General features: G+C 44.8%; 1 protein-coding gene across 1 annotated transcript in view; it reads right to left on the bottom strand.

The window, feature by feature from the left end:
• Positions 1 to 21,827, bottom strand: part of FAM3B (FAM3 metabolism regulating signaling molecule B) — a 51,004-nt gene extending 29,177 nt beyond the window's left edge. The window contains exon 1 of the mRNA XM_044287483.1: positions 21,714 to 21,827. Within this exon, the coding sequence (XP_044143418.1) occupies positions 21,714 to 21,741 (28 nt within the window). The 5' untranslated portion in view covers positions 21,742 to 21,827. The remainder of the gene's footprint in view (positions 1 to 21,713) is intronic.
• Between the last annotated feature and the right edge of the window lie 1,063 nt (positions 21,828 to 22,890).

The following is a 22,890-nucleotide window of genomic DNA, read 5'->3' as shown; positions in this document are numbered from 1 at the left end:
TATATCTCAGCGTCATGTGTACATTGCCTTGACTTAACACCAGGAAGTCACACACCGGATTTACACAGATAAACTAAATGGCCTTCAAACATCGAGAACATTGACTATTCCTTCTTCACATTTGCATCCCATGACGCCCAAGTGATAGGAAAGGTCTGACTAGGTAACTGCGGCTCATATAGGATAGTATAAAAGAATAGAAGATATGTAGACTAATCACTATATAGGATCGGGACAAAGATGGTGTCTTGACCCACACTGCACCAGACAAGGTGGCTAAATCCAGATACAGATTGAATGGAAAGGAAGCCTCCAATACTCTCTATGGATGGCCAGCTCTCCATTCATTCTCCACCTAATTGCTGGTGGTTAGAGAAACCGGACCAGCTGGTGGATGGTTTCATTCCAAAAAAGGGTTGCCCAGACAAGACAACCCCATTGGCTACTTTCACACTCGCGTTTTGGCTTTCCGTTTGTAAGATCCGTTCAGGGCTCTCACAAGCAGTCCAAAACAGAATTGCCTTAATGCATTCTGAATGGAAAAGGATCCGCTCAGTTTGCCTCCGATCAGTCTCCATTCTGCCTGACGAAACTGAGCCAAACTGATTACACACAATGTAAGTCAATGGGGACGGATATGTTTTCTCTGACACAATCTGGCACAATAGAAAATGGATCCGTCTCCCATTGACTTACAATAGAGTTCATGACGGATCAGTCTTGGCTATGTTACAGATAATGCAAACGGATCCGTCTTGGCTATGTTACAGATAATACAAACGGATCCGTCTTGGCTATGTTACAGATAATACAAACGGATCCGTCTTGGCTATGTTACAGATAATACAAACGGATCCGTCTTGGCTATGTTACAGATAATACAAACGGATACGTTCATGACGGATGCATGCGGTTGTATTATTGTAACAGATGGCGGATCCACCCAAAACGCGAGTGTGAAAGTAGCCTAGATGCTTATATGGCCAAAAATGAAGTTGAAGATGGTCAAGTCCACTAACACTTTGAAGTGAGGGGTTCCAAGGGTCCTTCCACATCCATGGAGCAGATTGGGATATCTTTGAATCAATTAGATGTCTCCATCTGCTTTTCCTTGGCTCTAATTCTGCTCTAGAGCTGGATGGCACAGTGGAGGTTAACAATCCTGGCTTAGGCCGAATGCACTTCTGCAGTTTGTTTAAACTGATGATCTATCCACTGGATAGATCATCTGCATCTGATCGGTGGGTGTCCGACACCTGGGACCCCCGCCGGTCAGCTGTTTGAGAAGGCAGCGGCGCTGGCAGTAGTGCCGCGGCCTTCTCGCTGTTTACCGCTGGCCCAGTGACGTCACGACTAATATCAATGGCCTGGGCGGGGCTAAGCTCTGTTCACTTGAATGGAGCTTAGCCCCACCCAGGCCAGTTCATACTAGTCGTGACGTCACTGGGCCGGCGGTAAACAGTGAGAAGGCTGCAGTGCTCTTGGACGCCGCTGCCTTCTTCTCAAACAGCTGATCAGCGGGGGGTCCAGGGTGTCGGACTCCCGCCGATCAGATGCTAATGATCTATCCAGAGGATAGATCATCAGTTTAAACAAACTGCAGAACCCCTTTAAGTCAAGAGAGAGACGTTTGTTCTGTTGCCTCTGGCCTGGTTACCGACTCCTGCACCATACGCCGCACTCTACATGCCGCATCTTGCACCCATACAAACACCCTAACTGATACAGATAAATTGGTGGGATCTGGTTTAATTTCTCGATCGTATCTTACCCAGAGAGGAATAATTATCTATTAAGTGATTGAGACCTTTTATCAGATAAAACTAAACTTTTAATGAAATTTGCTAATAAAATAAAGTGACAACGGTGATATATGATACTAATTAACAGGGTCTGTAGTCTAGGTTCAAAGGAGGCTAAGCCGGGAGGCTAATATTGCCAAATCGTTTATGGCCGGTGCAAATAGGATAATTCAGCTCCATACATCATATCAAAGTTTTATGACATGGAAGACTACTAAACACTAAGCGCTCCCTCGTCTAAACGCTGGCAGTCTCTTTCCGTTTTAGGCTCTAGATTGCAGTGGGGAGGCACCCTAACTGCCATCAGGCAGGGGTCTCAGAAGCAAAACGTGCCCCGGGCCTCCTTTCACTACACCGCCCTACAAAACAACGATGTGAGGAAAGCCACTGTGACTGACTGTAAAAGGCAGAGCCACTAGCACTCCCATCCTCCGCTCCAGCTCTTCCTGGGCTTGCTGTACATCCTACTCCTACTCCCTGTTTACTATTAGTTTTTTACACTAGAAGGATGTTTTGGGGGCCTGAGGAGGTTTAGGAGCCTGTAGGAAGTTAAAGGAGAACTACAGGCTTCCTTCTCTGCCTGAAAGTGGCCAACTCGTCTGGTGGAAAGTGGGGTTCTTAGGTGGGTCAGGGTAACCAGAGGTGACGGCCCCTAAAAGGAAGGCTAAACCAGACAACCTGCGACAACCCTCTAAGTTTAAAGGTCCAAAGAATGAGGGCTAAAGCTGGGCAACCGCAATGGACTACCTACAGTAGACTTTAAAGAGAATGTGTCATCAGAAAAAGACCTATTGTTCAAATCATGTTTTTATGTTTAACATATTTTAAAGACTTTTTAGTTATGTTATTTTTAATATTCCATGTCAATATCTATATTTAAACAAAACTGATAAATTCCAGCAGTTTTCGCACTGGGCATTAAGCCTAATAATTGGCACCAGTTCTTGGTCTCTACAGATTACTTTACTGCAGTTACCTGCTTATCTGTCATTCTAATCCTGCCTGTAATTATATCACCTCTGAGTATAGATAAGACAGGATCCTCCATTCACAGTAGGTGATTATCAAATCTTATCTATTCCTTCCTTGTATAATGAGGTCCCAGAGCATGTATGGAAAACTCTCCCATAGAAGTCAATGAGGTCCCTCCTGATCATTGTGTCTATGGACCATGGGGCTGCCATAAAGTAATTTTCCTAATACTTTGTAAATCCAGTTAAGAACAGCTCAGGCAAGATGGCCGGCCCCATAATTATGTTAAGGAAATGAAATTTTAAAATCTGTAATCACAAAATAAAAATGTAGTGTCCCACTAGGTAGGAGTGGGCACTACACAAGGGTCAATTGGGTAGCGTGTACTTCTACTCACAAGGGACAGTGCTATTGTATTGATCTATGCATTTAATGTAATTGACTGTGTGTTTTACATGTATGATTTTCCCCTGTCATGTGCTTTGCAGGCCTAGTGGGGTGTAATTTAGCCTCCCAGACACTAGAGGGAGATAGGGAGCTCCTAGTATAAATGTCCAGGCCCAGACAGGGAGTGGTGAGGTCATAGCCAGGAGTCTGTGGAGACAGAAGTGAGAAGGCACCAGCCCAAGAAATGCTGAGGGCCTCCTCCTGACATGCAGCTGGTTTCTAGCTGCACCAGGAGGCTAGATGAAGTACAGCCTGCTTGGAGACCGGAGTGTATTCCAGGGGACTAGAGGAGTTACCTCGTCAGCCTGAAGCTCCTGAGGCTAAGATTAGCTCAGTTGAGACACCCCAGTGGTAGGACAGGACCTCCTGGGAGAAACCTGCAGTCATTCTCAAGTCAAGTAAGGATATTTACAGCCAAGATAAGTACACTAATGGGCATAGGAACTATAAAGCAAAGCAAGGATTAATACGGGAGGAAGATATATATTTACCAAGGATTTAAGCCAGCATTCAGGCATCCGGGCCTTGGGATTGAAACCAGACAGGAGTTCTAAAAGAACAGTGTACTCTATTTCTGAGGAAAGGTACAACCTGATTCTGAGTGTATTGTGGATTTACCCTCTGAGTATCTTGCACCGAATTATACCTGCCAGTATTTGTATTGAAGCCTGCTTGTAAAGTACTTGATATAAAGAACTGCACTACTCCCTTGATGTATAAAGTTGGACTGTTAAGTAAAGCAACGTTTGGTTCACTATACCACCTGTGTACCTCACTTATTCCAACCATAAACCGGTGTGCCACCGTTAAAGGCGCTGGCGTCACGAACCTTAAAGGGACCTTGCCCCAGGCACTCAAAATACCCGTAACATCCAGGGCACCTCATCCACCATCAGGCCTGGTCCCTACATACAGAGTGTGCCCCAGAGGAACCGTGTCTACCTCTCCTTCACTGCCACATGCCTGCCCAGGGTTCTCCAATACAGTGAGCAACCCTCGATTGCCCATAACCGTGACCTCACTTCGCTATACCCTGCAGGTCTGGCGTGTTGCAAAAACAGATAAGAAAAAAGGAGATAGCACACTGACGAGCAAAAGGGTAACAATGTTTTGAACTTTTGACTTCCATATCTCACCATCCACTACAGCTTGGAACGTGAGACTACCATCATTTTATAGATAATCATCTCGGCTATCTCATACATAAATTGGACTTGCAACTATTTAGTATATGATTAGTTCTGCAGATTCTTGTCGTGCAACTGCATTGTTAATGTTTTGCTCCTGGTGGTGGAACAATCTTTTTCTTCTTAGATACTACAAATTACAACCTATTCTCACATTCCCTAATAGCTCAGTGTGTTATTAGGTTTATTCCCAAGCAAAAAGTCACTGGTTCTAATCAAGGAGCAGCCATGAAGAAGATTTCCCAATAAAAGAGACACAGCATCATCCAGCTCATCGATAGCAATATCTTGGCCAAGAAAATTGCCACACTGCATCATTTGTGCCATGACAGTTGGATACGAAATGAAGACCATCCATCCATTCCAAAGCCAAGAGGTGGACATCCAAGCAAAATATCGGAGTCAACAAGTCGGCTCATCACAAGGTCTATCAGTTTTGGCGCAACAAACACGGCAGTGGAGATGGCTCGCTTGCTTCGTAATAGTGAGATCACAGGTGTCCATGGAAGCACTGTGCGACATGCTTTACACATGTCTGGAATGGTGGCCAGAAAAAAGGTGAAGAAGTCTCGACTTCAATATCGTCATAAGAAGAGTCGGCTCGAGTTTGCAAAAAAATATGAACAGTGGACAGTAGAAGATTGGAAACGGGTGATTTAGAGCGATGAGACAAAAGTCAATAGACTGGGGTCTGATGGGTGCAAATAGGCCTGGAAGAAACAAAGGAAAAGGGGGCTAACGCATCGAGAAATTGAAGGAACTGTCAAGTTCAGTGGAGGAAACCTGATGATATGGGGTTGTTTTACAGCCAAAGGAGCTGGATACTTGACCAGGATCGATGGTGTTCTCAATGCTGAACTATACAGTATGTGAGTATCCTACAAGACGAGTTACTTCTTACACTCAAGTACTATAGGTATAAAAAGGACGACATAGTGTCACAGCAGGACAATGACCCAAAGCATACGTCCAGATTGGTAAAGAAATGGTTCAGTGACAATGAAGTAGAGGTGCTGGATTGGCCCCCACAGTCCCCAGACCTCAACCCAAATGAACACTTGTGGACAGAGTTGAAGAAAAATCTGGTTTCGTACCCAAGTGAGTTGACCAGTATGCACCAACATTGGGAACATGTAGAAAAGACCTGTGAACAGATTTCGGTCGAGACATGCTTGAATCTGATCAACAGCATGCCCAAAAGGACAAAATAATAGAAATTAAAATTTAGAATTTTAAGAGCAAAACAGTAACAATGCAGTTACATGAGAAGAATCTGCATAACTAATCATATGCTAAATAGTTGCAAGTCCAATTTATGTATGAGATAGCCGAGATGATTGTCTATAAAATGATAGTAGTCTCGTGTTCCAAGCTGTGGTGGATGGTGAGATATGGAGCCTGAAAGTCAAAACTTCAAAATATTGTTACCCTTTTGCTCGTCAGTGTGCTATCTCCTCTTCTTATCAATTTTTATTTTGTGATTACAGATTTTTTAATTTTATTTCCTGAACATGATTATGTATCTGGCTAAGGCTACTTTCACACTAGCGTTCGATCGGATCCGTTCTGAACGGATCCGCTCATATTAATGCAGACGGAGGCTCCGTTCAGAACGGATCCGTCTGCATTATATTGGCAAAAAAAAGCTAAGTGTGAAATTAGCCTGAGCGGATCCGTCCAGACTTTTACATTGAAAGTCAATGGGGGACGGATCCGCTTGAAGATTGAGCCATATTGTGTCATCTTCAAACGGATCCGTCCCCATTGACTTACATTGTAAGTCTGGACGGATCCGCACGGCCAGGCGGACACCCGAACGCTGCAAGCAGCGTTCAGGTGTCCGCCTGCTGAGCGGAGCGGAGGCTGAACGCCGCCAGATTGATGCAGTCTGAGCGGATCCGCATCCATTCAGACTGCAACAGGGCTGGACGGAAGCGTTCGGGTCCGCTCGTGAGCCCCTTCAAACGGAGCTCACGAGCGGACAGCCGAACGCTAGTGTGAAACTAGCCTTAACTGGTAGATAACATTTTTGGTGATGCATTTCCCTGTAGGGTGTTATCCCATGCCTAATGTAAAAATTGGAAATCAGACATCACATAGGACATGAGCTGTACATGGATCCTGGGCTTCCCCCATAGTCATCTAGCATTTCTAATATATTTTAGTACTTTGACCAAAGTTGAACTCTTTATGATGTACATTTATCATGACAACATCAGTAAAGTTCAAAGTCCAGTTTTATTTTTTATCATCGTTCAACTGGTTCTTCAAGAGGTGAACTACGGTAAGTCTAATCCATATCATGCCTAAGACACAGTGATAGTCACCAAATAACAAAGGATAGAGAGCGCGAGCAACACTGGTGGTTTCAGGAACATTTTCTAAACCTTCCGCATTTTTCCATTTTTCCAATTTTTTTTTTATATATTTTCATTTTACAAGACTAAGCGACTGCATCTGCACGAAGTACGTCTGCACAAGGCTTGATACATTCTCCGGCGTTTCTCCAAGGGTAAGGAATGCTTACAATGGAGTAGTGATCCCTAATATACAGTGCTATATAGGGAGTAGTGATCCCTAATATACAGTGCTATATAGGGAGTAGTGATCCCTAATATACAGTGCTATAAAAAATAAAATAAAAAATTATATATAACGGGAGTAGAGATCCCTATACGGTATTTGCCTCCCCCCTTCGTGTCATACTGAATGATTCTAAATTCATGTCACGGATAACAATGCACCCTGGGCGCTGGCGATCGGTTGAGAAAAATAATCCCCCCCCCCCCCCTCTCTAACTGCTCAACATTAACTCTTGCCTCTAAGAGGTTAAACTTCCAGAATCTGAGATATCTCTGATCCAGGGAACGAGGATGGGGGTGCCAACTATATAATAAAGTGGGCTTCTGCAAGTGATGGCGCGGGAAGAGCTGCTGCGCCATCACTGTGCCGTCACAGCGTGCCGGATCCTGCTAACTGGCTGCTTGTCATGACTGTTCTGGGGCAGGGTGGGAAAGGGTTAAGGAATGTTCTGGTGAAGGGCAAAATTCACGAAAAAGGTACTTGGGACCCACATTTATGAGCACATATCCCCTGCAAAGAACAGTACTACAGAGAAAATGAGGGGGTGCGTGGAACGATAGGTCCCTATGGACCAAACGTGAAGTGGAAAGTAATCAATTCACTTCAGCAAATAACATTTATCCCATAGAGCAGGCATCCTCAAACTGCGGCCCTCCAGCTGTTGCAAAACTACAACTCCCAGCATGCCCGAACAGCCTACAGGTATCAGCCTACAGCAGGGCATTGTGGGTGTTGTAGTTTTACAACAGCTGGAGGGCCGCAGTTTGAGGATGCCTGTCATAGAGGAAGTTAATACAAGGCCCTTCCTAATGTTTTGCGATTGTCCATATTGCTTCTTTATACACATTGTACACTGCTCGTTTCCAGGGGTTACGACCACCCTGCAATCTAGCAGCGGTGGTCGTGCCTGCACAGTATAGAAAAAAGCACCGATCCCTCTGGTGGTCGGGACCACAGGAATGCGCATTGGCTAGTGCTTTTTCCTATAGTGTGCAAGCACGACCACAGCTGCTGGATTGCACGGTGGTCGTGACCATGGAAACGAGCAGTGTATACTGTGCGGGGAAAATGAATGAAGCCAGCAAAGGAGGCAATATGGACAATCGCAATACATTAGTAAGTGCCTTTTATTAACTTTCTCTACATGATAAATGCTATTTGCTGAAGTGAGAGAACCCCTTTAAGTAGAATTGTGCCTCCCTGAGCCAGTAGATGTCCCTTCTTTCTCTTCCTTTTCTCTTCTCCCTCCTAGGGCTCATGCACACGACCATGACGTCCGTATGCATTCCCTATTCTGTGGAACGGAACAGCCGGCCCCTAATAGAACAGTACTATCCTTGTCTGTAATGGGGACAATAATAGGACATGTTCTATTTTTTTTGCGGAACGGAATGCATACAGAGTAACTTCCGTTTTTTTTTGCAGACCCATTTAAAAATGAATGGTTCCGCATTTGGTCCGCAAAAAAAATTGGAACAAACATGGAAAGAAAATACGTTCATGTGCATGAGCCCTTATACTGCTTCACAGAAACAGAGGGAAGCCGCAGCTGCATTTGCCTCCTGCCTCTCCATTGTTAATCCATGTCTAGACTGTGTGGCTTCTGCAGCTTCTTTGTTTCACTTTACATAGCAGCTGCAGAAAGTCACTGTGTAAAAAAATCCATCAGGGAGCTCATCTGATGAATCTTCCTCCAGCACCTCTCTTACCTCTCATGAACAGTCTTCTAAGATTATTTAAGATTATATCAAATTGAACTTTGCCAGCTTAGTAGATCATTGGGCAGAGGCAGTGTCGTAACTAAAAATTACTGGGCCCCACAGCAATTTTTTGAATGGGCCTCCTCAACTTTTTTGCAATCCCCTCCTCCCCTGCAACCCCTACTCCTATGGCTAGTCAAGATCGCTGTCTCAGACCAGGCCCAGCAGTCGTGGAATCCGTTTCCTACACGTACAGTATATACTGTATGAAATGTCACTGTATATAATGTCATTGTATAAAACTGTTGAGGTGGCCCCTGACAATAAAATCTTTTAGTGATCACCCTGGGTGGGCCCCTTCTGAGTTTTGGGCCCCAAAGCAGATGCTTCCTCTGCTTCCCCTATAGCTACGCCCCTGGGCAGATGTTAGAGAAGGGCTGGAGAACAGGCCATTGGATAAGCTGTCTGACGATTTATCACAGGAAGGCTTTCTGCAGCTGCTATGTACTGTGAAGCAACCAAGATGCAGAAGCCAAGTAGAGCAACATAAAAAAAAATAAAAAAAAATATTACAAAAATGTTATTTTTGCCCAAACGGCATGGAACTCAAAAATGTTTTAATTCATGTGCAAATCTGGAGGTTGTTAAACAATCTCCTAATATTACATGAATTATCCAGCAGTGTTACATTTTTTTTGATCTTCACACTCAATGGTTTAGAAATTAAAAAAAGAAGCCACACTGTCTGATGGCCGGGAGCCCAACCACTGTAGCCCTTGCCAATACTTCTGACAATAAAAGCTCCCAAAAAAGTATGTCTGTCCAGCACCTCGAAGCTCCTACCTTCTGCTGTCAGCAGCATGGTCAAAATTACTGACAAATCCCCTTTAAGCAATGAGCACTGATTTGTTTTTACCATTTATTCCTGACTTGTAATGATTTAAGTAGAATTTAGGCTTTAGCCCAGGGATGGCCAACCTGAGGCTCTCCAGCTGTTGCAAAACTACGACTCCCAGCATGCCCAGACTGCCTAAAGATAACAGGCTACAGCAAGGCATGGTGGGAGTTGTAGTTTTACAACAGCTGGAGGGCCACAGGTTGGCCATCCCTGCTTTAGCCCAATGCCCATGAAGAATCTGAAGAACTTCCAGACATGGGATGTGGTAGGAGAGGGTAAATATATGTGTTAAATGAACTCCAGTATCATTTCCGTCTGCAGTCTCTTATGTTCAGGATTGAAACTTCCATAACTACGTGTTCATTATAAACCAAGATCAAACATTAAACTGCACACGGAAGTGAAAGTAACTGGTGGATGAGGAATGTTTTATTGTCTTGGTCACAGGATAAACAGAGCACTTGCCCTCATACATCATCTCTGGATGTTCCACCCTTGATTCCACATGCGGAAAAAAAATCTATCTTTTCTATCATGAATTTAAAGGGGACATCCAACTAAAATATTTTACAAAAATCTGATTAATACAGCAGTATGAGAAGAAACTGGATTTGCACCTAATATATTTTACAAACATCAGATTAATAAAGAAGTAAGAGAAAAAATGGATTTGCACCTAAAATATTTTACAAAAATCTGATTAAAGGCCTCATGCACGTGACCGTTGTGTGCTTTGTGGTCCGCAAATTGCGGATCCGCAAAACACGGATGGCGTCCGTGTGTGTTCCGCAATTTGCGGAACGGCACGGACAGCTATTGATATAACTGCCTTTTCCTATCAGAATAGGACAGGTTATATTTTTTTTGCGGACCACGGAATGGAGCAACGGATGCGGACAGCACACGGAGCGCTGTCCGCATCTTTTGCAGCCCCATTAAAGTGAATGGGTCCGCATCCAAGCGTCAAAAACTGCGGCTCGGATGCGGACCAAAACAACGGTCGTTATACAGCAGTAGGAAAAAAAACTGGATTTACAGCAGAAAACCCTATATCCTGGGTGATATAGCACAAAGTCTTTTCTGGTGAGTCCCTGCCTCCTTTTTTACCTATACGCCATTAGATTCCGGCTATTTGATACCTGGTTACTATTGGGGTTTGCTTCTACCTGGTTTATGCTGCACTTGCATGCAAACCCTGTCCATTGTTGCCGTGTAGGTATCTTTTTGATTGCTGACTCAACCGATACCTATGTTGTATTTTTGGTCAATGGCCGGTCACTGTACCATATATAACCTATTTCATTGATCGTCATGTTTTACATTTGACACGTGTGCTATCCCAGGGTGGCGTTCTATTTTCTGCTTCCTTTCACTTTTTAACAGTATATTATTCATTGTTTTATATTTTAACCATGTCATAATAAAATTATATATTTTTATACATGGTACTATCTATATGAGCTCCATTTCCTTGTTTTCTTGCTTAATATAGCAGTAGGAGAAAAAAAACTGGATTTACACCTAAAATATTTTACAAAAATGTGATTAATACAGCAGTAGGAGAAAAAAGCCTGCTCTAAGCACTGTCTAATCTCCTTCTCTGCTCTGCTTTGTGCATTGGAGGGATTTAGAAGAACACAGCTGCTTTTGAGATTTTGATCAGTTTACACAGGGTTTGTTGGTAGTCTGTTACCATGGAAACACATAGGCCTGCATAGGAGCTGTTGATACAAGGCAGTTTAAGATTTTTAATTAAAGGGGTTTTCTGAGACTTGTATACTGATGAGCTATCCTCCAGATAGTTCATGAGTATCTGATCAGTGGGGGTCCGACACCCGGGACCCCTGCTGATCAGCTGTTTGAGAAGGTACCAGAGCTTGCAGTAGCCTGGCGACAAATGCGTTGGCAAGGTCCGAGAGGTATGTGGGGGTGGAAGATACGGGGGGTCCCTAATTTTTTTTTGCTATGGGGCCCAATGATTTCTAGCTACGCCCCTGTACTGTACAATGTATGGCGCTGTGCTTGGTGAACTGAGAGAAGGCTGCAACGCTACTACAGCTGATCTGTGGGGGTCCCCGGTGTTGGACCCCCACCTTTCAGTCTAAAAGTTTTAGAAAACCGCTTTTAAAATTTTAAAAGTCTCCATGGTAACAGACTACAAACAAACCCTGTGTAAACTGAGCATATAGATGACAAAAACTGCCATGTTTTTCTAAATCCCTCTAATGAACAAGGAAGGACAGAGAAGGGGTAATGAGGTTTGGCAGTGCTCTGATTAATACTTCTGTATTCATCAGATTTTTTTAAAAATATTTTAGGTGGAGATCCCTTTTAAATTCATGACAGTCCACAGATAATGGAAATTAATGGATTTTTTTTTTTTTTTTTGTGTATTTAGAATAGAGAGCAGAGCGTTTGGCATCCCGCAACACCACAGTGCCCCAATATAAGTGACTCCCACGGTGCCTCCATAACGGTTACTGTATATTGTTCTCATGCCAATAAGAAACCGCTTCATAACAGTGGCAGCCATGAGTGCCTTCATAACTGTCAACATAAAAGTGCTCCAATAGCCAAAGTGACTCTATAAAAGTGGCAGCTACAGTGCCAGACAAATCCCTGGTTGAGCAGGACAGTCTTAACTGCTGGGAGGTGAAGAAGGCTCCACTTATTTTTGAAGACTCCTAGATATTTTGTCAGAGTAGAGAAGTACAGATGTAGCAGGCGTTAAAGTAATTCCTGGCGCATTAACACACAAGCTTACCGAGTGCAAAGGTTTCTAAAGCTTAAGGTTTTGGGATAACGCAGTAACCCACTGATCTGTAAGTGAAACCTGATTACGGTAAGCCTGCCCCTTGAGCGGTATAAACTGGCAATGTGACCAGAAAGCACAGGCACAGAGTGCTGGACTATGTGGACCAGTGTGTAGGTCGAGCTCCTCCATGGACACAAGACTACTCGGCCATGGACGGTTGTTCAAACTGACCATACACGTTCAAAAAAACCAGGGGATGGACGAAACATCTTTCTTGAAACTTTCTTTCAAAGGAAGATCTTTCATTCGCGAACAATCAATCTTTGAATGAATGTGCCATCAGCTGTCCCCCAGTGCCATCAGCTGCCCCTCAGTGCCATCAGCTGCCCCTCAGTGCCATCAGCTGTCCCCCAGTGCCATCAGCTGTCCCCCAGTGCCATCAGCTGCCCCCCAGTGCCATCAGCTGCCCCTCAGTGCCATCAGCTGCCCCCCAGTGCCATCAGCTGCCCCTCAGTGCCATCAGCTGTCCCCCAGTGCCATCAGCTTCCCCCCCAGTGCCATCAGCTTCCCTCCCCCAGTGCCATCAGGATCCCCCCAGTGCCACCAGCTGCCCCCCAGTTCCACCAGCTACCCCCAGTGCCATCAGGTTCCCCCTAGTGGCACCAGCTGCCCCCAGTGCCACCATCTCCCCCTCCTAGCCATGTCCTCAGCGCCAGTGAAATAAAATACTTACCTCTCCTGTAGGGGCGCCACTCTACAGCTCGTCCATCTTCTTCTCCGCGCGCTGCACTGTCGTACTGACATCACACAGCGTCAGGTCATAGTGCGCGCTTACGATGTGTCAGGACCACAGTGCAGCAAGCGCTTCATTCAGCGCTCCGTGGTCACAAGACACAAACGAATCCTCGATGCTAAAAATTTGATTCAATCGAGTAATTGTTTCAGCCCTAGTTAAGGTACTGGCTGAATTATTATCCAAGTCATGTCTCAAGACCTGTTTATAGGATAGCTGCCTGACATCTGGTGGCATCAGAGGCAGACGACTGTGGGTGTAACATGAAGAAATGCGGAAAAGTTAAAGGGGAATGAATACTCTTTCAAGATAATAGCCACAATCGGCTCTTCCCTGGGTGTTTTGACAGTAATCCTTTAATATTTAGGAATGTACGTTGCAATAACAGGTAATCAGAATCATCAGCCAGAGGGGAAGATAGATTTAAAGGGCGTTAGGAGGAGCTGCCCATGATGCAGATATAGAGCACACATCTCAAGGGAGCGTCACTATGAATGCAACTGGACTTTCAGGTTCTGCAGCATGCCTGGCTCTATTATTATTATCTATATATACAAAGAAGGACATATACACTCACCTAAAGAATTATTAGGAACACCATACTAATACGGTGTTGGACCCCCTTTTGCCTTCATAACTGCCTTAATTCTACGTGGCATTGATTCAACAAGGTGCTGATAGCATTCTTTAGAAATGTTGGCCCATATTGATGGGATAGCATCTTGCAGTTGATGGAGATTTGAGGGATGCACATCCAGGGCACGAAGCTCCCGTTCCACCACATCCCAAAGATGCTCTATTGGGTTGAGATCTGGTGACTGTGGGGGCCATTTTAGTTCAGTGAACTCATTTTCATGTTCAAGAAACCAATTTGAAATGATTTGAGCTTTGTGACATGGTGCATTATCCTGCTGGAAGTAGCCATCAGAGGATGGGTACATGGTGGTCATGAAGGGGTGGACATGGTCAGAAACAATGCTCAGGTAGCCCGTGGCATTTAAACGATGGCCAATTGGCACTAAGGGGCCTAAAGTATGCCCAGAAAACATCCCCCACACCATTACACCACCACCAGCCTGCACAGTGGTAACAAGGCATGATGGATACATGTTCTCATTCTGTTTACGCCAAATTCGGACTCTACCATTTCAATGTCTCAACAGAAATCGAGACTCATCAGACCAGGCAACATTTTTCCAGTCTTCAACAGTACAATTTTGGTGAGCTTGTGCAAATTGTAGCCTCTTTTTCCTATTTGTAGTGGAGATAAGTGGTACCCGGTGGGGTCTTCTGCTGTTGTAGCCCATCCACCTCAAGGTTGTGCGTGTTGTGGCTTCACAAATGCTTTGCTGCATACCTCGGTTGTAACGAGTGGTTATTTCAGTCAACGTTGCTCTTCTATCAGCTTGAATCAGTCGGCCCATTCTCCTCTGACCTCTAGCATCAACAAGGCATTTTCGCCCACAGGACTGCCGCATACTGGATGTTTTTCCCTTTTCACACCATTCTTTGTAAACCCTAGAAATGGTTGTCCGTGAAAATCCCAGTAACTGAGCAGATTGTGAAATACTCAGACCGGCCCGTCTGGCACCAACAACCATGCCACGCTCAAAATTGCCTAAATCACCTTTCTTTCCCATTCTGACATTCAGTTTGGAGTTCAGGAGATTGTCTTGACCAGGACCACAACCCTACATGCATTGAAGCAACTGCCATGTGATTGGTTGACTAGATAATCGCAGTAATGAGAAATAGAACAGGTGTTCCTAATAATTCTTTAGGTGAGTGTATATATGTATGTATGTATGTATGTGTATATATATATGTATGTGTTTGTATGTATGTGTATATATATGTATATGTATGTATGTGTATATACAGTACAGACCAAAAGTTTGGACACACCTTCCCATTCAAAGAGTTTTCTTTATTTTCATGACTATGAAAATTGTATATTCACACTGAAGGCATCAAAACTATGAATTAACACATGTGGAATTATATACATAACAAAAAAGGGTGAAACAACTGAAAATATGTCATATTTTAGGTTCTTCAAAGTAGCCACCTTTTTGCTTTGATTACTGCTTTGCACACTCTTGGCATTCTCTTGATGAGCTTCAAGAGGTAGTCACCTGAAATGGTTTTCACTTCACAGGTGTGCCCTCTCAGGTTTAATAAGTGGGATTTCTTGCCTTATAAATGGGGTTGGGACCATCAGTTGCGTTGTGGAGAAGTCAGGTGGATACACAGCTGATAGTCCTACTGAATAGACTGTTAGAATTTGTATTATGGCAAGAAAAAAAGACGCTAAGTAAAGAAAAACGAGTGGCCATCATTACTTTAAGAAATGAAGGTCAGTCAGTCCGAAAAATTGGGAAAACTTTGAAAGTGTCCCCAAGTGCAGTCACAAAAACCATCAAGTGCTACAAAGAAACTGGCTCACATGAGGACCGCCCCAGGAAAGGAAGACCAAGAGTCACCTCTGCTGCGGAGGATAAGTTCATCCGAGTCACCAGCCTCAGAAATCGCAGGTTAACAGCAGCTCAGATTAGAGACCAGGTCAATGCCACACAGAGTTCTAGCAGCAGACACATCTCTAGAACAACTGTTAAGAGGAGACTGGGTGAATCAAGCCTTCATGGTAGAATATCTGCTAGGAAACCACTGCTAAGGACAGGCAACAAGCAGAAGAGACTTGTTTGGGCTAAAGAACACAAGGAATGGACATTAGACCAGTGGAAATCTGTGCTTTGGTCTGATGAGTCCAAATTTGAGATCTTTGGTTCCAACCACCGTGTCTTTGTGTGATGCAGAAAAGGTGAACGGATGGACTCTACATGCCTGGTTCCCACCGTGAAGCATGGAGGAGGAGGTGTGATGGTGTGGAGGTGCTTTGCTGGTGACACTGTTGGGGATTTATTAAAAATTGAAGGCATACTGGACCAGCATGGCTACCACAGCATCTTGCAGCGGCATGCTATTCCATCCGGTTTGCGTTTAGTTGGACCATCATTTATTTTTCAACAGGACAATGACCCCAAACACACCGCCAGGCTGTGTAAGGGCTATTTGACCATGAAGGAGAGTGATGGGGTGCTGCGCCAGATGACCTGGCCTCCACAGTCACCGGACCTGAACCCAATCAAGATGGTTTGGGGTGAGCTGGACCGCAGAGTGAAGGCAAAAGGATTTCTCTGGGAACTCCTTCAAGACTGTTGGAAGACCATTTCAGGTGACTACCTCTTGAAGCTCATCAAGAGAATGCCAAGAGTGTGCAAAGCAGTAATCAAAGCAAAAGGTGGCTACTTTGAAGAACCTAGAATATGACATATTTTCTGTTGTTTCACACTTTTTTGTTATGTATATAATTCCACATGTGTTAATTCATAGTTTTGATGCCTTCAGTGTGAATCTACAATTTTCATAGTCATGAAAATAAAGAAAACTCTTTAAATGAGAAGGTGTGTCCAAACTTTTGGTCTGTACTGTATAGATATATATATATTAGACTTCTATATATATATATTAGACTATTATATATAGACTTCTCGACTAGATTATACAGTTTCTGAAGAATTACTTCATAGCTGTCAGGATTATTATTGGCACGCCCCGGGCGTCAATGTGAAACACTGTAGCAAGATCTACAAACATCACAAAAATTAGATACAACCTCTAAGAGATATCTATCGATCTGAATTATAAACCAATACGATAGATGAGGGTGAACACACCGATAGCTAAAACCCTATAGAAAAATATACACCAGTAACTTCATATATATTTATATATAACCAATATTATAGAATTTAGCCCAGTTGCAAAAATATCCAGACTTTAAAATCGGCAAATGAAGAATTTTTAAAAGGGCTTTTCCAAGCGCAACAGAGACAGCACGCCTGTCCCCGCACCACCCCGATTATAATTACCTCATTAGCTTTCTACGTGTACCTCATCACACATTTTTACATAGGGCAATTTAACCTCTTTAGGACACAGGGCGTACAGGTACGCCCTGATGTCCTGGTACTTATGGACACAGGGCGTACCTGTACGCCCTGTGTATTTCCGATCACCAATGCGTGGCAGGTGGTGATCGTAACCCGGTGCCTGCTCAAATCATTGAGCGATCACAGCAAACCGCAGGTCAATTCAGATATTGATGGTTATTGGGTAAAATGTAATATCCCTGGTGGTCTAGGATGGTTATAGGTTAATATCAAATATCCCCAGAGTTATAGGATGGTTTTGAGTTAAAGGGAACCTGTCATCAACTTTATGCTGATCTCACTGAGGGCAGCATAAAATAGTGACAGAAATGCTGATGTCAGCGATGTGTCACTCAAGTAAGTGGTTGCCGAGAACCAGCATCATAATCATTGTAGCCCAGGCCTTGAAAAGAGTCAAATCTACCTGAGAAGAGTCCTGGTTATTCCTAATCTCCTGCTCTCTCACCATCTGCTGATGATTGGCAGTTCTCTCCTAGAGAGAAAGAGAAAACTCGGTAGAAGACGGTCAGTCACCAGCAGGTGGGCGGGAGAGCAGGAAGTCATGAATAACCAGGACTCTTCTCAGGTGGCCGTGACTCTTTTCCAGGCCCAGTCTGCAAGGATTGTGATGTTGGTTCTCAGCAACCACTAACTTTTAACATTTAAATGACAGACCGATGAAATCAACTCAACTGTCTCTACTTTATGCTGCCGTTAGTGTGGGTAGCATAATGTTGATGACAGGTTCTCTTTAATAGGAAGAAATGTGTATAGCAGCACAACGAAAAATTAAAGTCTTATCTTGTGGTGGTGCCAGCCGTGTTGGGAGCCAGTCAGAAGTTCCCCCTTGGATGCGTCATATAGAAGAAACCGCAGCACTCTCCTGTCTTCAATTCAGTGGAATTTATTTCACCAGCAAAAAAAGGCGACGTTTTGACCGCAAGAGAAAGACCTTTACGGTCGAAACGTCGCATTTTTTTTTGCTGGTGAAATAAATTCCACTGAATTGAAGACAGGAGAGTGCTGCGGTTTCTTCTATATGAGGTTCTCTTTAATATCTCTGGTGGTCTATGATGTTCATGGTATCCCTGGCGGCTTTGCATAGTTTATGGGCAATATATAATACCCTTGGTGGTCTAGAGTGGTTTTGGGTTAATATGGTCAAGGGAGGTTTCATGGGGAACACTTATTCTATTATAATATTGCCCCTGTATTTAACTTTACTTTAAATACATCCAAAATTCTGGATATTGGAGCTCTGTATAAAAAAACAACCATCATCTGCTTTCCGTCACACGACTATCCAGATAACTGATAACATTCTGTCTACCTGCAGCCACCACGAGAGAGCTCAGTGAACAGGGATACAGGGATGTATACCCTGCAGTGCCCCCTCAGGAGAAATGAAGTATTACACCACGTAAACAGTGAACTACTGACCCACAATCCAAGCGGTGCCAGGGTCTGAGGTCTGTATTCCAGGGGAGTCTGATCTGTGGTTGGTATTTTGGAGGGGTGACAGCCTCTACTCTATGGGAGCTGTGATGGCGACCATACTAGATGTCACCCGGCTTTTCCACCAGGAGGAGCTGTACTGAACAAGTTGGGTGACAACGATGGATCTCTCTTGGTAATTATAATGGGAAATTTCACTTTTTCCTGGACTTTCCCTTTAAGGGCCCATGGACACGACCATACCCAAATTGTGGGTCCGCAAAACACGGATTACGTCACATTTTGCGGAACTGAACTGTCCTATACTTGTCCGTGCAACGGACACGCCATGTGCTGTCCGCATCATTTGCGGTCCCATTGAAATGAACGGGTCCGCATCCGATCTGCATGAAATGCAGACAAAAGTAATGGTGACAGTAATGGTGTTGGGACTAAGACGCCCTATGATCGCCGCCGCCGCGATGGAGCAGCAGATCAATCGCGCGTCCTGTTGCGCCTCTCACTCAGCTATTTCTGTCAGTCCCCTAGAGCAGTGTTTCCCAACCAGTGGGCCTCCAGCTGTTGCAAAACTACAACTCCCAGCATGCCTGGACAGCCTTTGGCTGTGCAGGCATGCTGGGAGTTGTAGTTTTGCAACAGCTGGAGGCACACTGGTTGGGAAACACTGCCCTAGAGAATGAATGAATGGAGTGTCAGAGTTTCCAGCAGGACTGGCCATATGGGACCCCTGTTCTTGGGATTGGTGTGGGGTCCCAGCAGTCGAACTGCCACCGATCAGTTGTTATTCCCCGTCCAGTGGATAGGGATAGGAAATAATACTGAAATACTCCTTAAAAATTTAAAAATAATATTGTTACTACTGGTAGCTACCACTAGAGGGAGCTCAGGAAGTATCTGCACACTGTGTTACTGTATAGATGACGGTATAAACAGTATGCACTTAGCTCCTAAGCTCCCCCTAGTGATGGCTGCTGGTAGTAAGATTTTTATCATTTGCTTCTGTGTCTGTGCAGGGGATTTGGATCTCTGTACAAGAGAAACGGATCAGCACAGATGACTGGAGCCGCAGATCTGACACCTTATCAGGAGGCGTGCAATGATCTGTGAGGTGCAGTGCCTCAGGTTGTCAGCCAGTCTGACATTAGTACCTGCTGTTAGGTTTAATGAGCAGTTCATGGAGCATGGCCAACAGGATGTGCCCGGAGACAGGGCTTTTATAGCTGCATCACACCATTTATAAGCCATGGTCTACGTACAAAGCAGTGAGCCTGACCCTCTATAAACTGTGGTCAGGGGATGCAAAGCCGCAGCAGAATTACAGAATCCATAGGCAACTGTCTAGCAGTGTCCTGATCTTCTACCCCCATGCTTTACACTACAGCTCTGCTTGGCTGCTATGAATGAACAGAAGATTCAGATTAAGGGCTCATGCACACAACCGTACAGGCTCCGTGCCTGTGCTGCGGACCGCAAATAGGGGTCCGCAATACATGGGCGCCGCCCGTGTACACTCACATTGACTAGAATGGGTCCGCGATCCGCAACATACGGCGAAAGATAGAACATGTTCTATATTTGTGTGCGGAGGCGCGGACCTGAGAGACCACGGAAGAGCTTCATAACTTGAAGTCCTATCTTCGGTTGTATCTTGCGGATCGCAGAGCCATTCCAGTCAATGGGTCCCACCGCAGCACGGAGTGCACATTATGGGCGGCGATATGGCCACTGAGCCAGTACCGTCGTGTGCATGAGCCCTAGGAGGACGTCTCCATTCTAGCAACAAAAATGGGGGCAACTGGTTTACGTATAAAGGTCCTGACAACTATAGTGTAGCTGCCGGCAGCACAGGTCATGGTCCTAAATTCTGAAACCGGACCTCAGTCACTCCATGTCTGTGGTATGTACCATGTAGGTGTGTAGACATGTACAGTACATGGATCACACATGACACATGCTGTATAGTATGTACAGTACATGGATCACACATGGTATATGGTATATCGTATGTACAGTACACGGATCACACATGACACATGGTATATAGTATGTACAGTACATGGATCACACATGGTATATGGTATATAGTATGTACAGTACATGGATCACACATGATACATGGTATATAGTATGTACAGTACATGGATCACACATGGTATATAGTATGTACAGTACATGGATCACACATGGTATATAGTATGTACAGTACATGGATCACACATGGTATATAGTATGTACAGTACACAGATCACACATGATATATAGTATGTACAGTACATGGATCACACATGACATATGGTATATAGTATGTAGAGTATATACAGTAGATCACACAGGATACATGCAGTACACACAGTAGATCACACAGGATACAGTAGATCACACACAGTACACACAGTAGATCACACACAGTACATAGAGTAGATCACACAGGATACATGCAGTACACACAGTAGATCACACACAGTGCATACACTAGATCACACAGGATACAGTAGATCACACACAGTAGATCACACAGGATCACACAGAATACATGCAGTACACACAGTAGATCACACAGTACATACAGTAGATCACACAGGATACATGCAGTACACACAGTAGATCACACAGTACACACAGTAGATCACACAGGATACAGTAGATCACACACAGTACACACAGTAGATCACACACAGTACATAGAGTAGATCACACAGGATACATGCAGTACACACAGTAGATCACACACAGTGCATACACTAGATCACACAGGATACAGTAGATCACACACAGTAGATCACACAGGATCACACAGAATACATGCAGTACACACAGTAGATCACACAGTACATACAGTAGATCACACAGGATACATGCAGTACACACAGTAGATCACACACAGTACACACAGTAGATCACACACAGTAGATCACACAGAATACATGCAGTACACACAGTAGATCACACACAGTACGTACAGTATATCACACATGATACAGTAGATCACACACAGTACACACAGTAGATCACACAGAATACATGCAGTACATAGAGTAGATCACACAGTACACAGAGTAGATCACACATGATACAGTAGATCACACACACAGTAGATCACACAGTCCGGTATCTCGGGCTCACACTTACTTGCGGACAGGAACCTGTAGTTCACCATGGCTGTGACTGTGAGCAGCAGGGCACAGGTGAGCAGTGAGAGGAGAGTCTGCGCATGCTCCGTGCACACTCCCAGCCGCTCTTCCCTTTCCACACCCCGGAGTGACAGGTCTGACAACTTGTGCTGGGGACAATGCAGGTGTCGCCTCCTCCTGAATAGCAGAGGCTGCCCGACCTGATACTGCCCCCAGCGACACACCTAACCAGGGAAACAGGGAGATCCAGGGGCCCCAGTCACATGTAGGGGGAGGGGGCCACAGCTGACGTCCACAAGCAGTGGCAGAGCCCCCCCTCCCCCCCCCCTCTAGTTTTGGGGGGCCCCATAGGGTGTACATAAGCCTTTATAGTTCACCAAGACCACTTCATTCCTCACTGTAGGTAGCGCTGCCCTATAGTGCGCGCCGCGATGAGGAGAATATGTCCCCCGGTATTAGGGCTCATTCAAGTCAGTGGCTGGTGCCTGTATATTGCAGACCCTCGGTTTTCAGTCCGCAATTCGGGCACAGTCGCATGAATGAGCCCTTAGGCCTCTTGCACACGGCAGTATGGCTTTTTCAGTGTTTTGCGGTCCGCAAAAAAACAGATCCGCAAAAAAATATGGATGACAGTCGTGTGCATTCCGTATTTTGCAAAACAGAACAGCTGGCCCCTGATAGAACAGTCCCAGCCTTGCCCGTTATGCGGACAGTAACAGGACGTGTTCTATCTTTGAACGGAGCGGAAAACCATAAATGCAGAAACGTCATCACACCTGTTCCTGTCAATGAAAGTGCAGAGGACACGGAGGTTGCAGAGAGAGCAGAGCCTCTAGGTGTAATGGCAACGCCCCCGCTGCTCCTAAAGACTCATTTGCATGTAATAAAACATCATCTTTCTCAGCAGTGCGGACACATATGAACATGGGACCAACACAGATGCCTTCAGCTGCCAAGTGCACGTGTAACAGGTCAGCCAGTGTCATAGGGACAAAACTGCTGACAGATGCTCTTTATTGTGCGGCATGAGACTCGCCTGTGACTCGCCTGTGACTTCCTTGTGTTTTTTCAGCTCCCAAACAGCCGTGCGACGACAAGTTGCAGACAAGTCGTTTTTATTTACCATGCGACACACGCCGTCCTGTAGCCGCCGCCGCCTTAGGTCTGGGCTACAC

Source organism: Bufo gargarizans, chromosome 3 (genome assembly GCF_014858855.1).
Source record: "Bufo gargarizans isolate SCDJY-AF-19 chromosome 3, ASM1485885v1, whole genome shotgun sequence".
In the NCBI taxonomy this organism is placed as follows: Eukaryota; Metazoa; Chordata; class Amphibia; order Anura; family Bufonidae; genus Bufo; species Bufo gargarizans.
The sequence above is the reverse complement of the archived record's forward strand: the minus strand, read 5'-3'. Positions and strand labels throughout refer to the sequence as shown.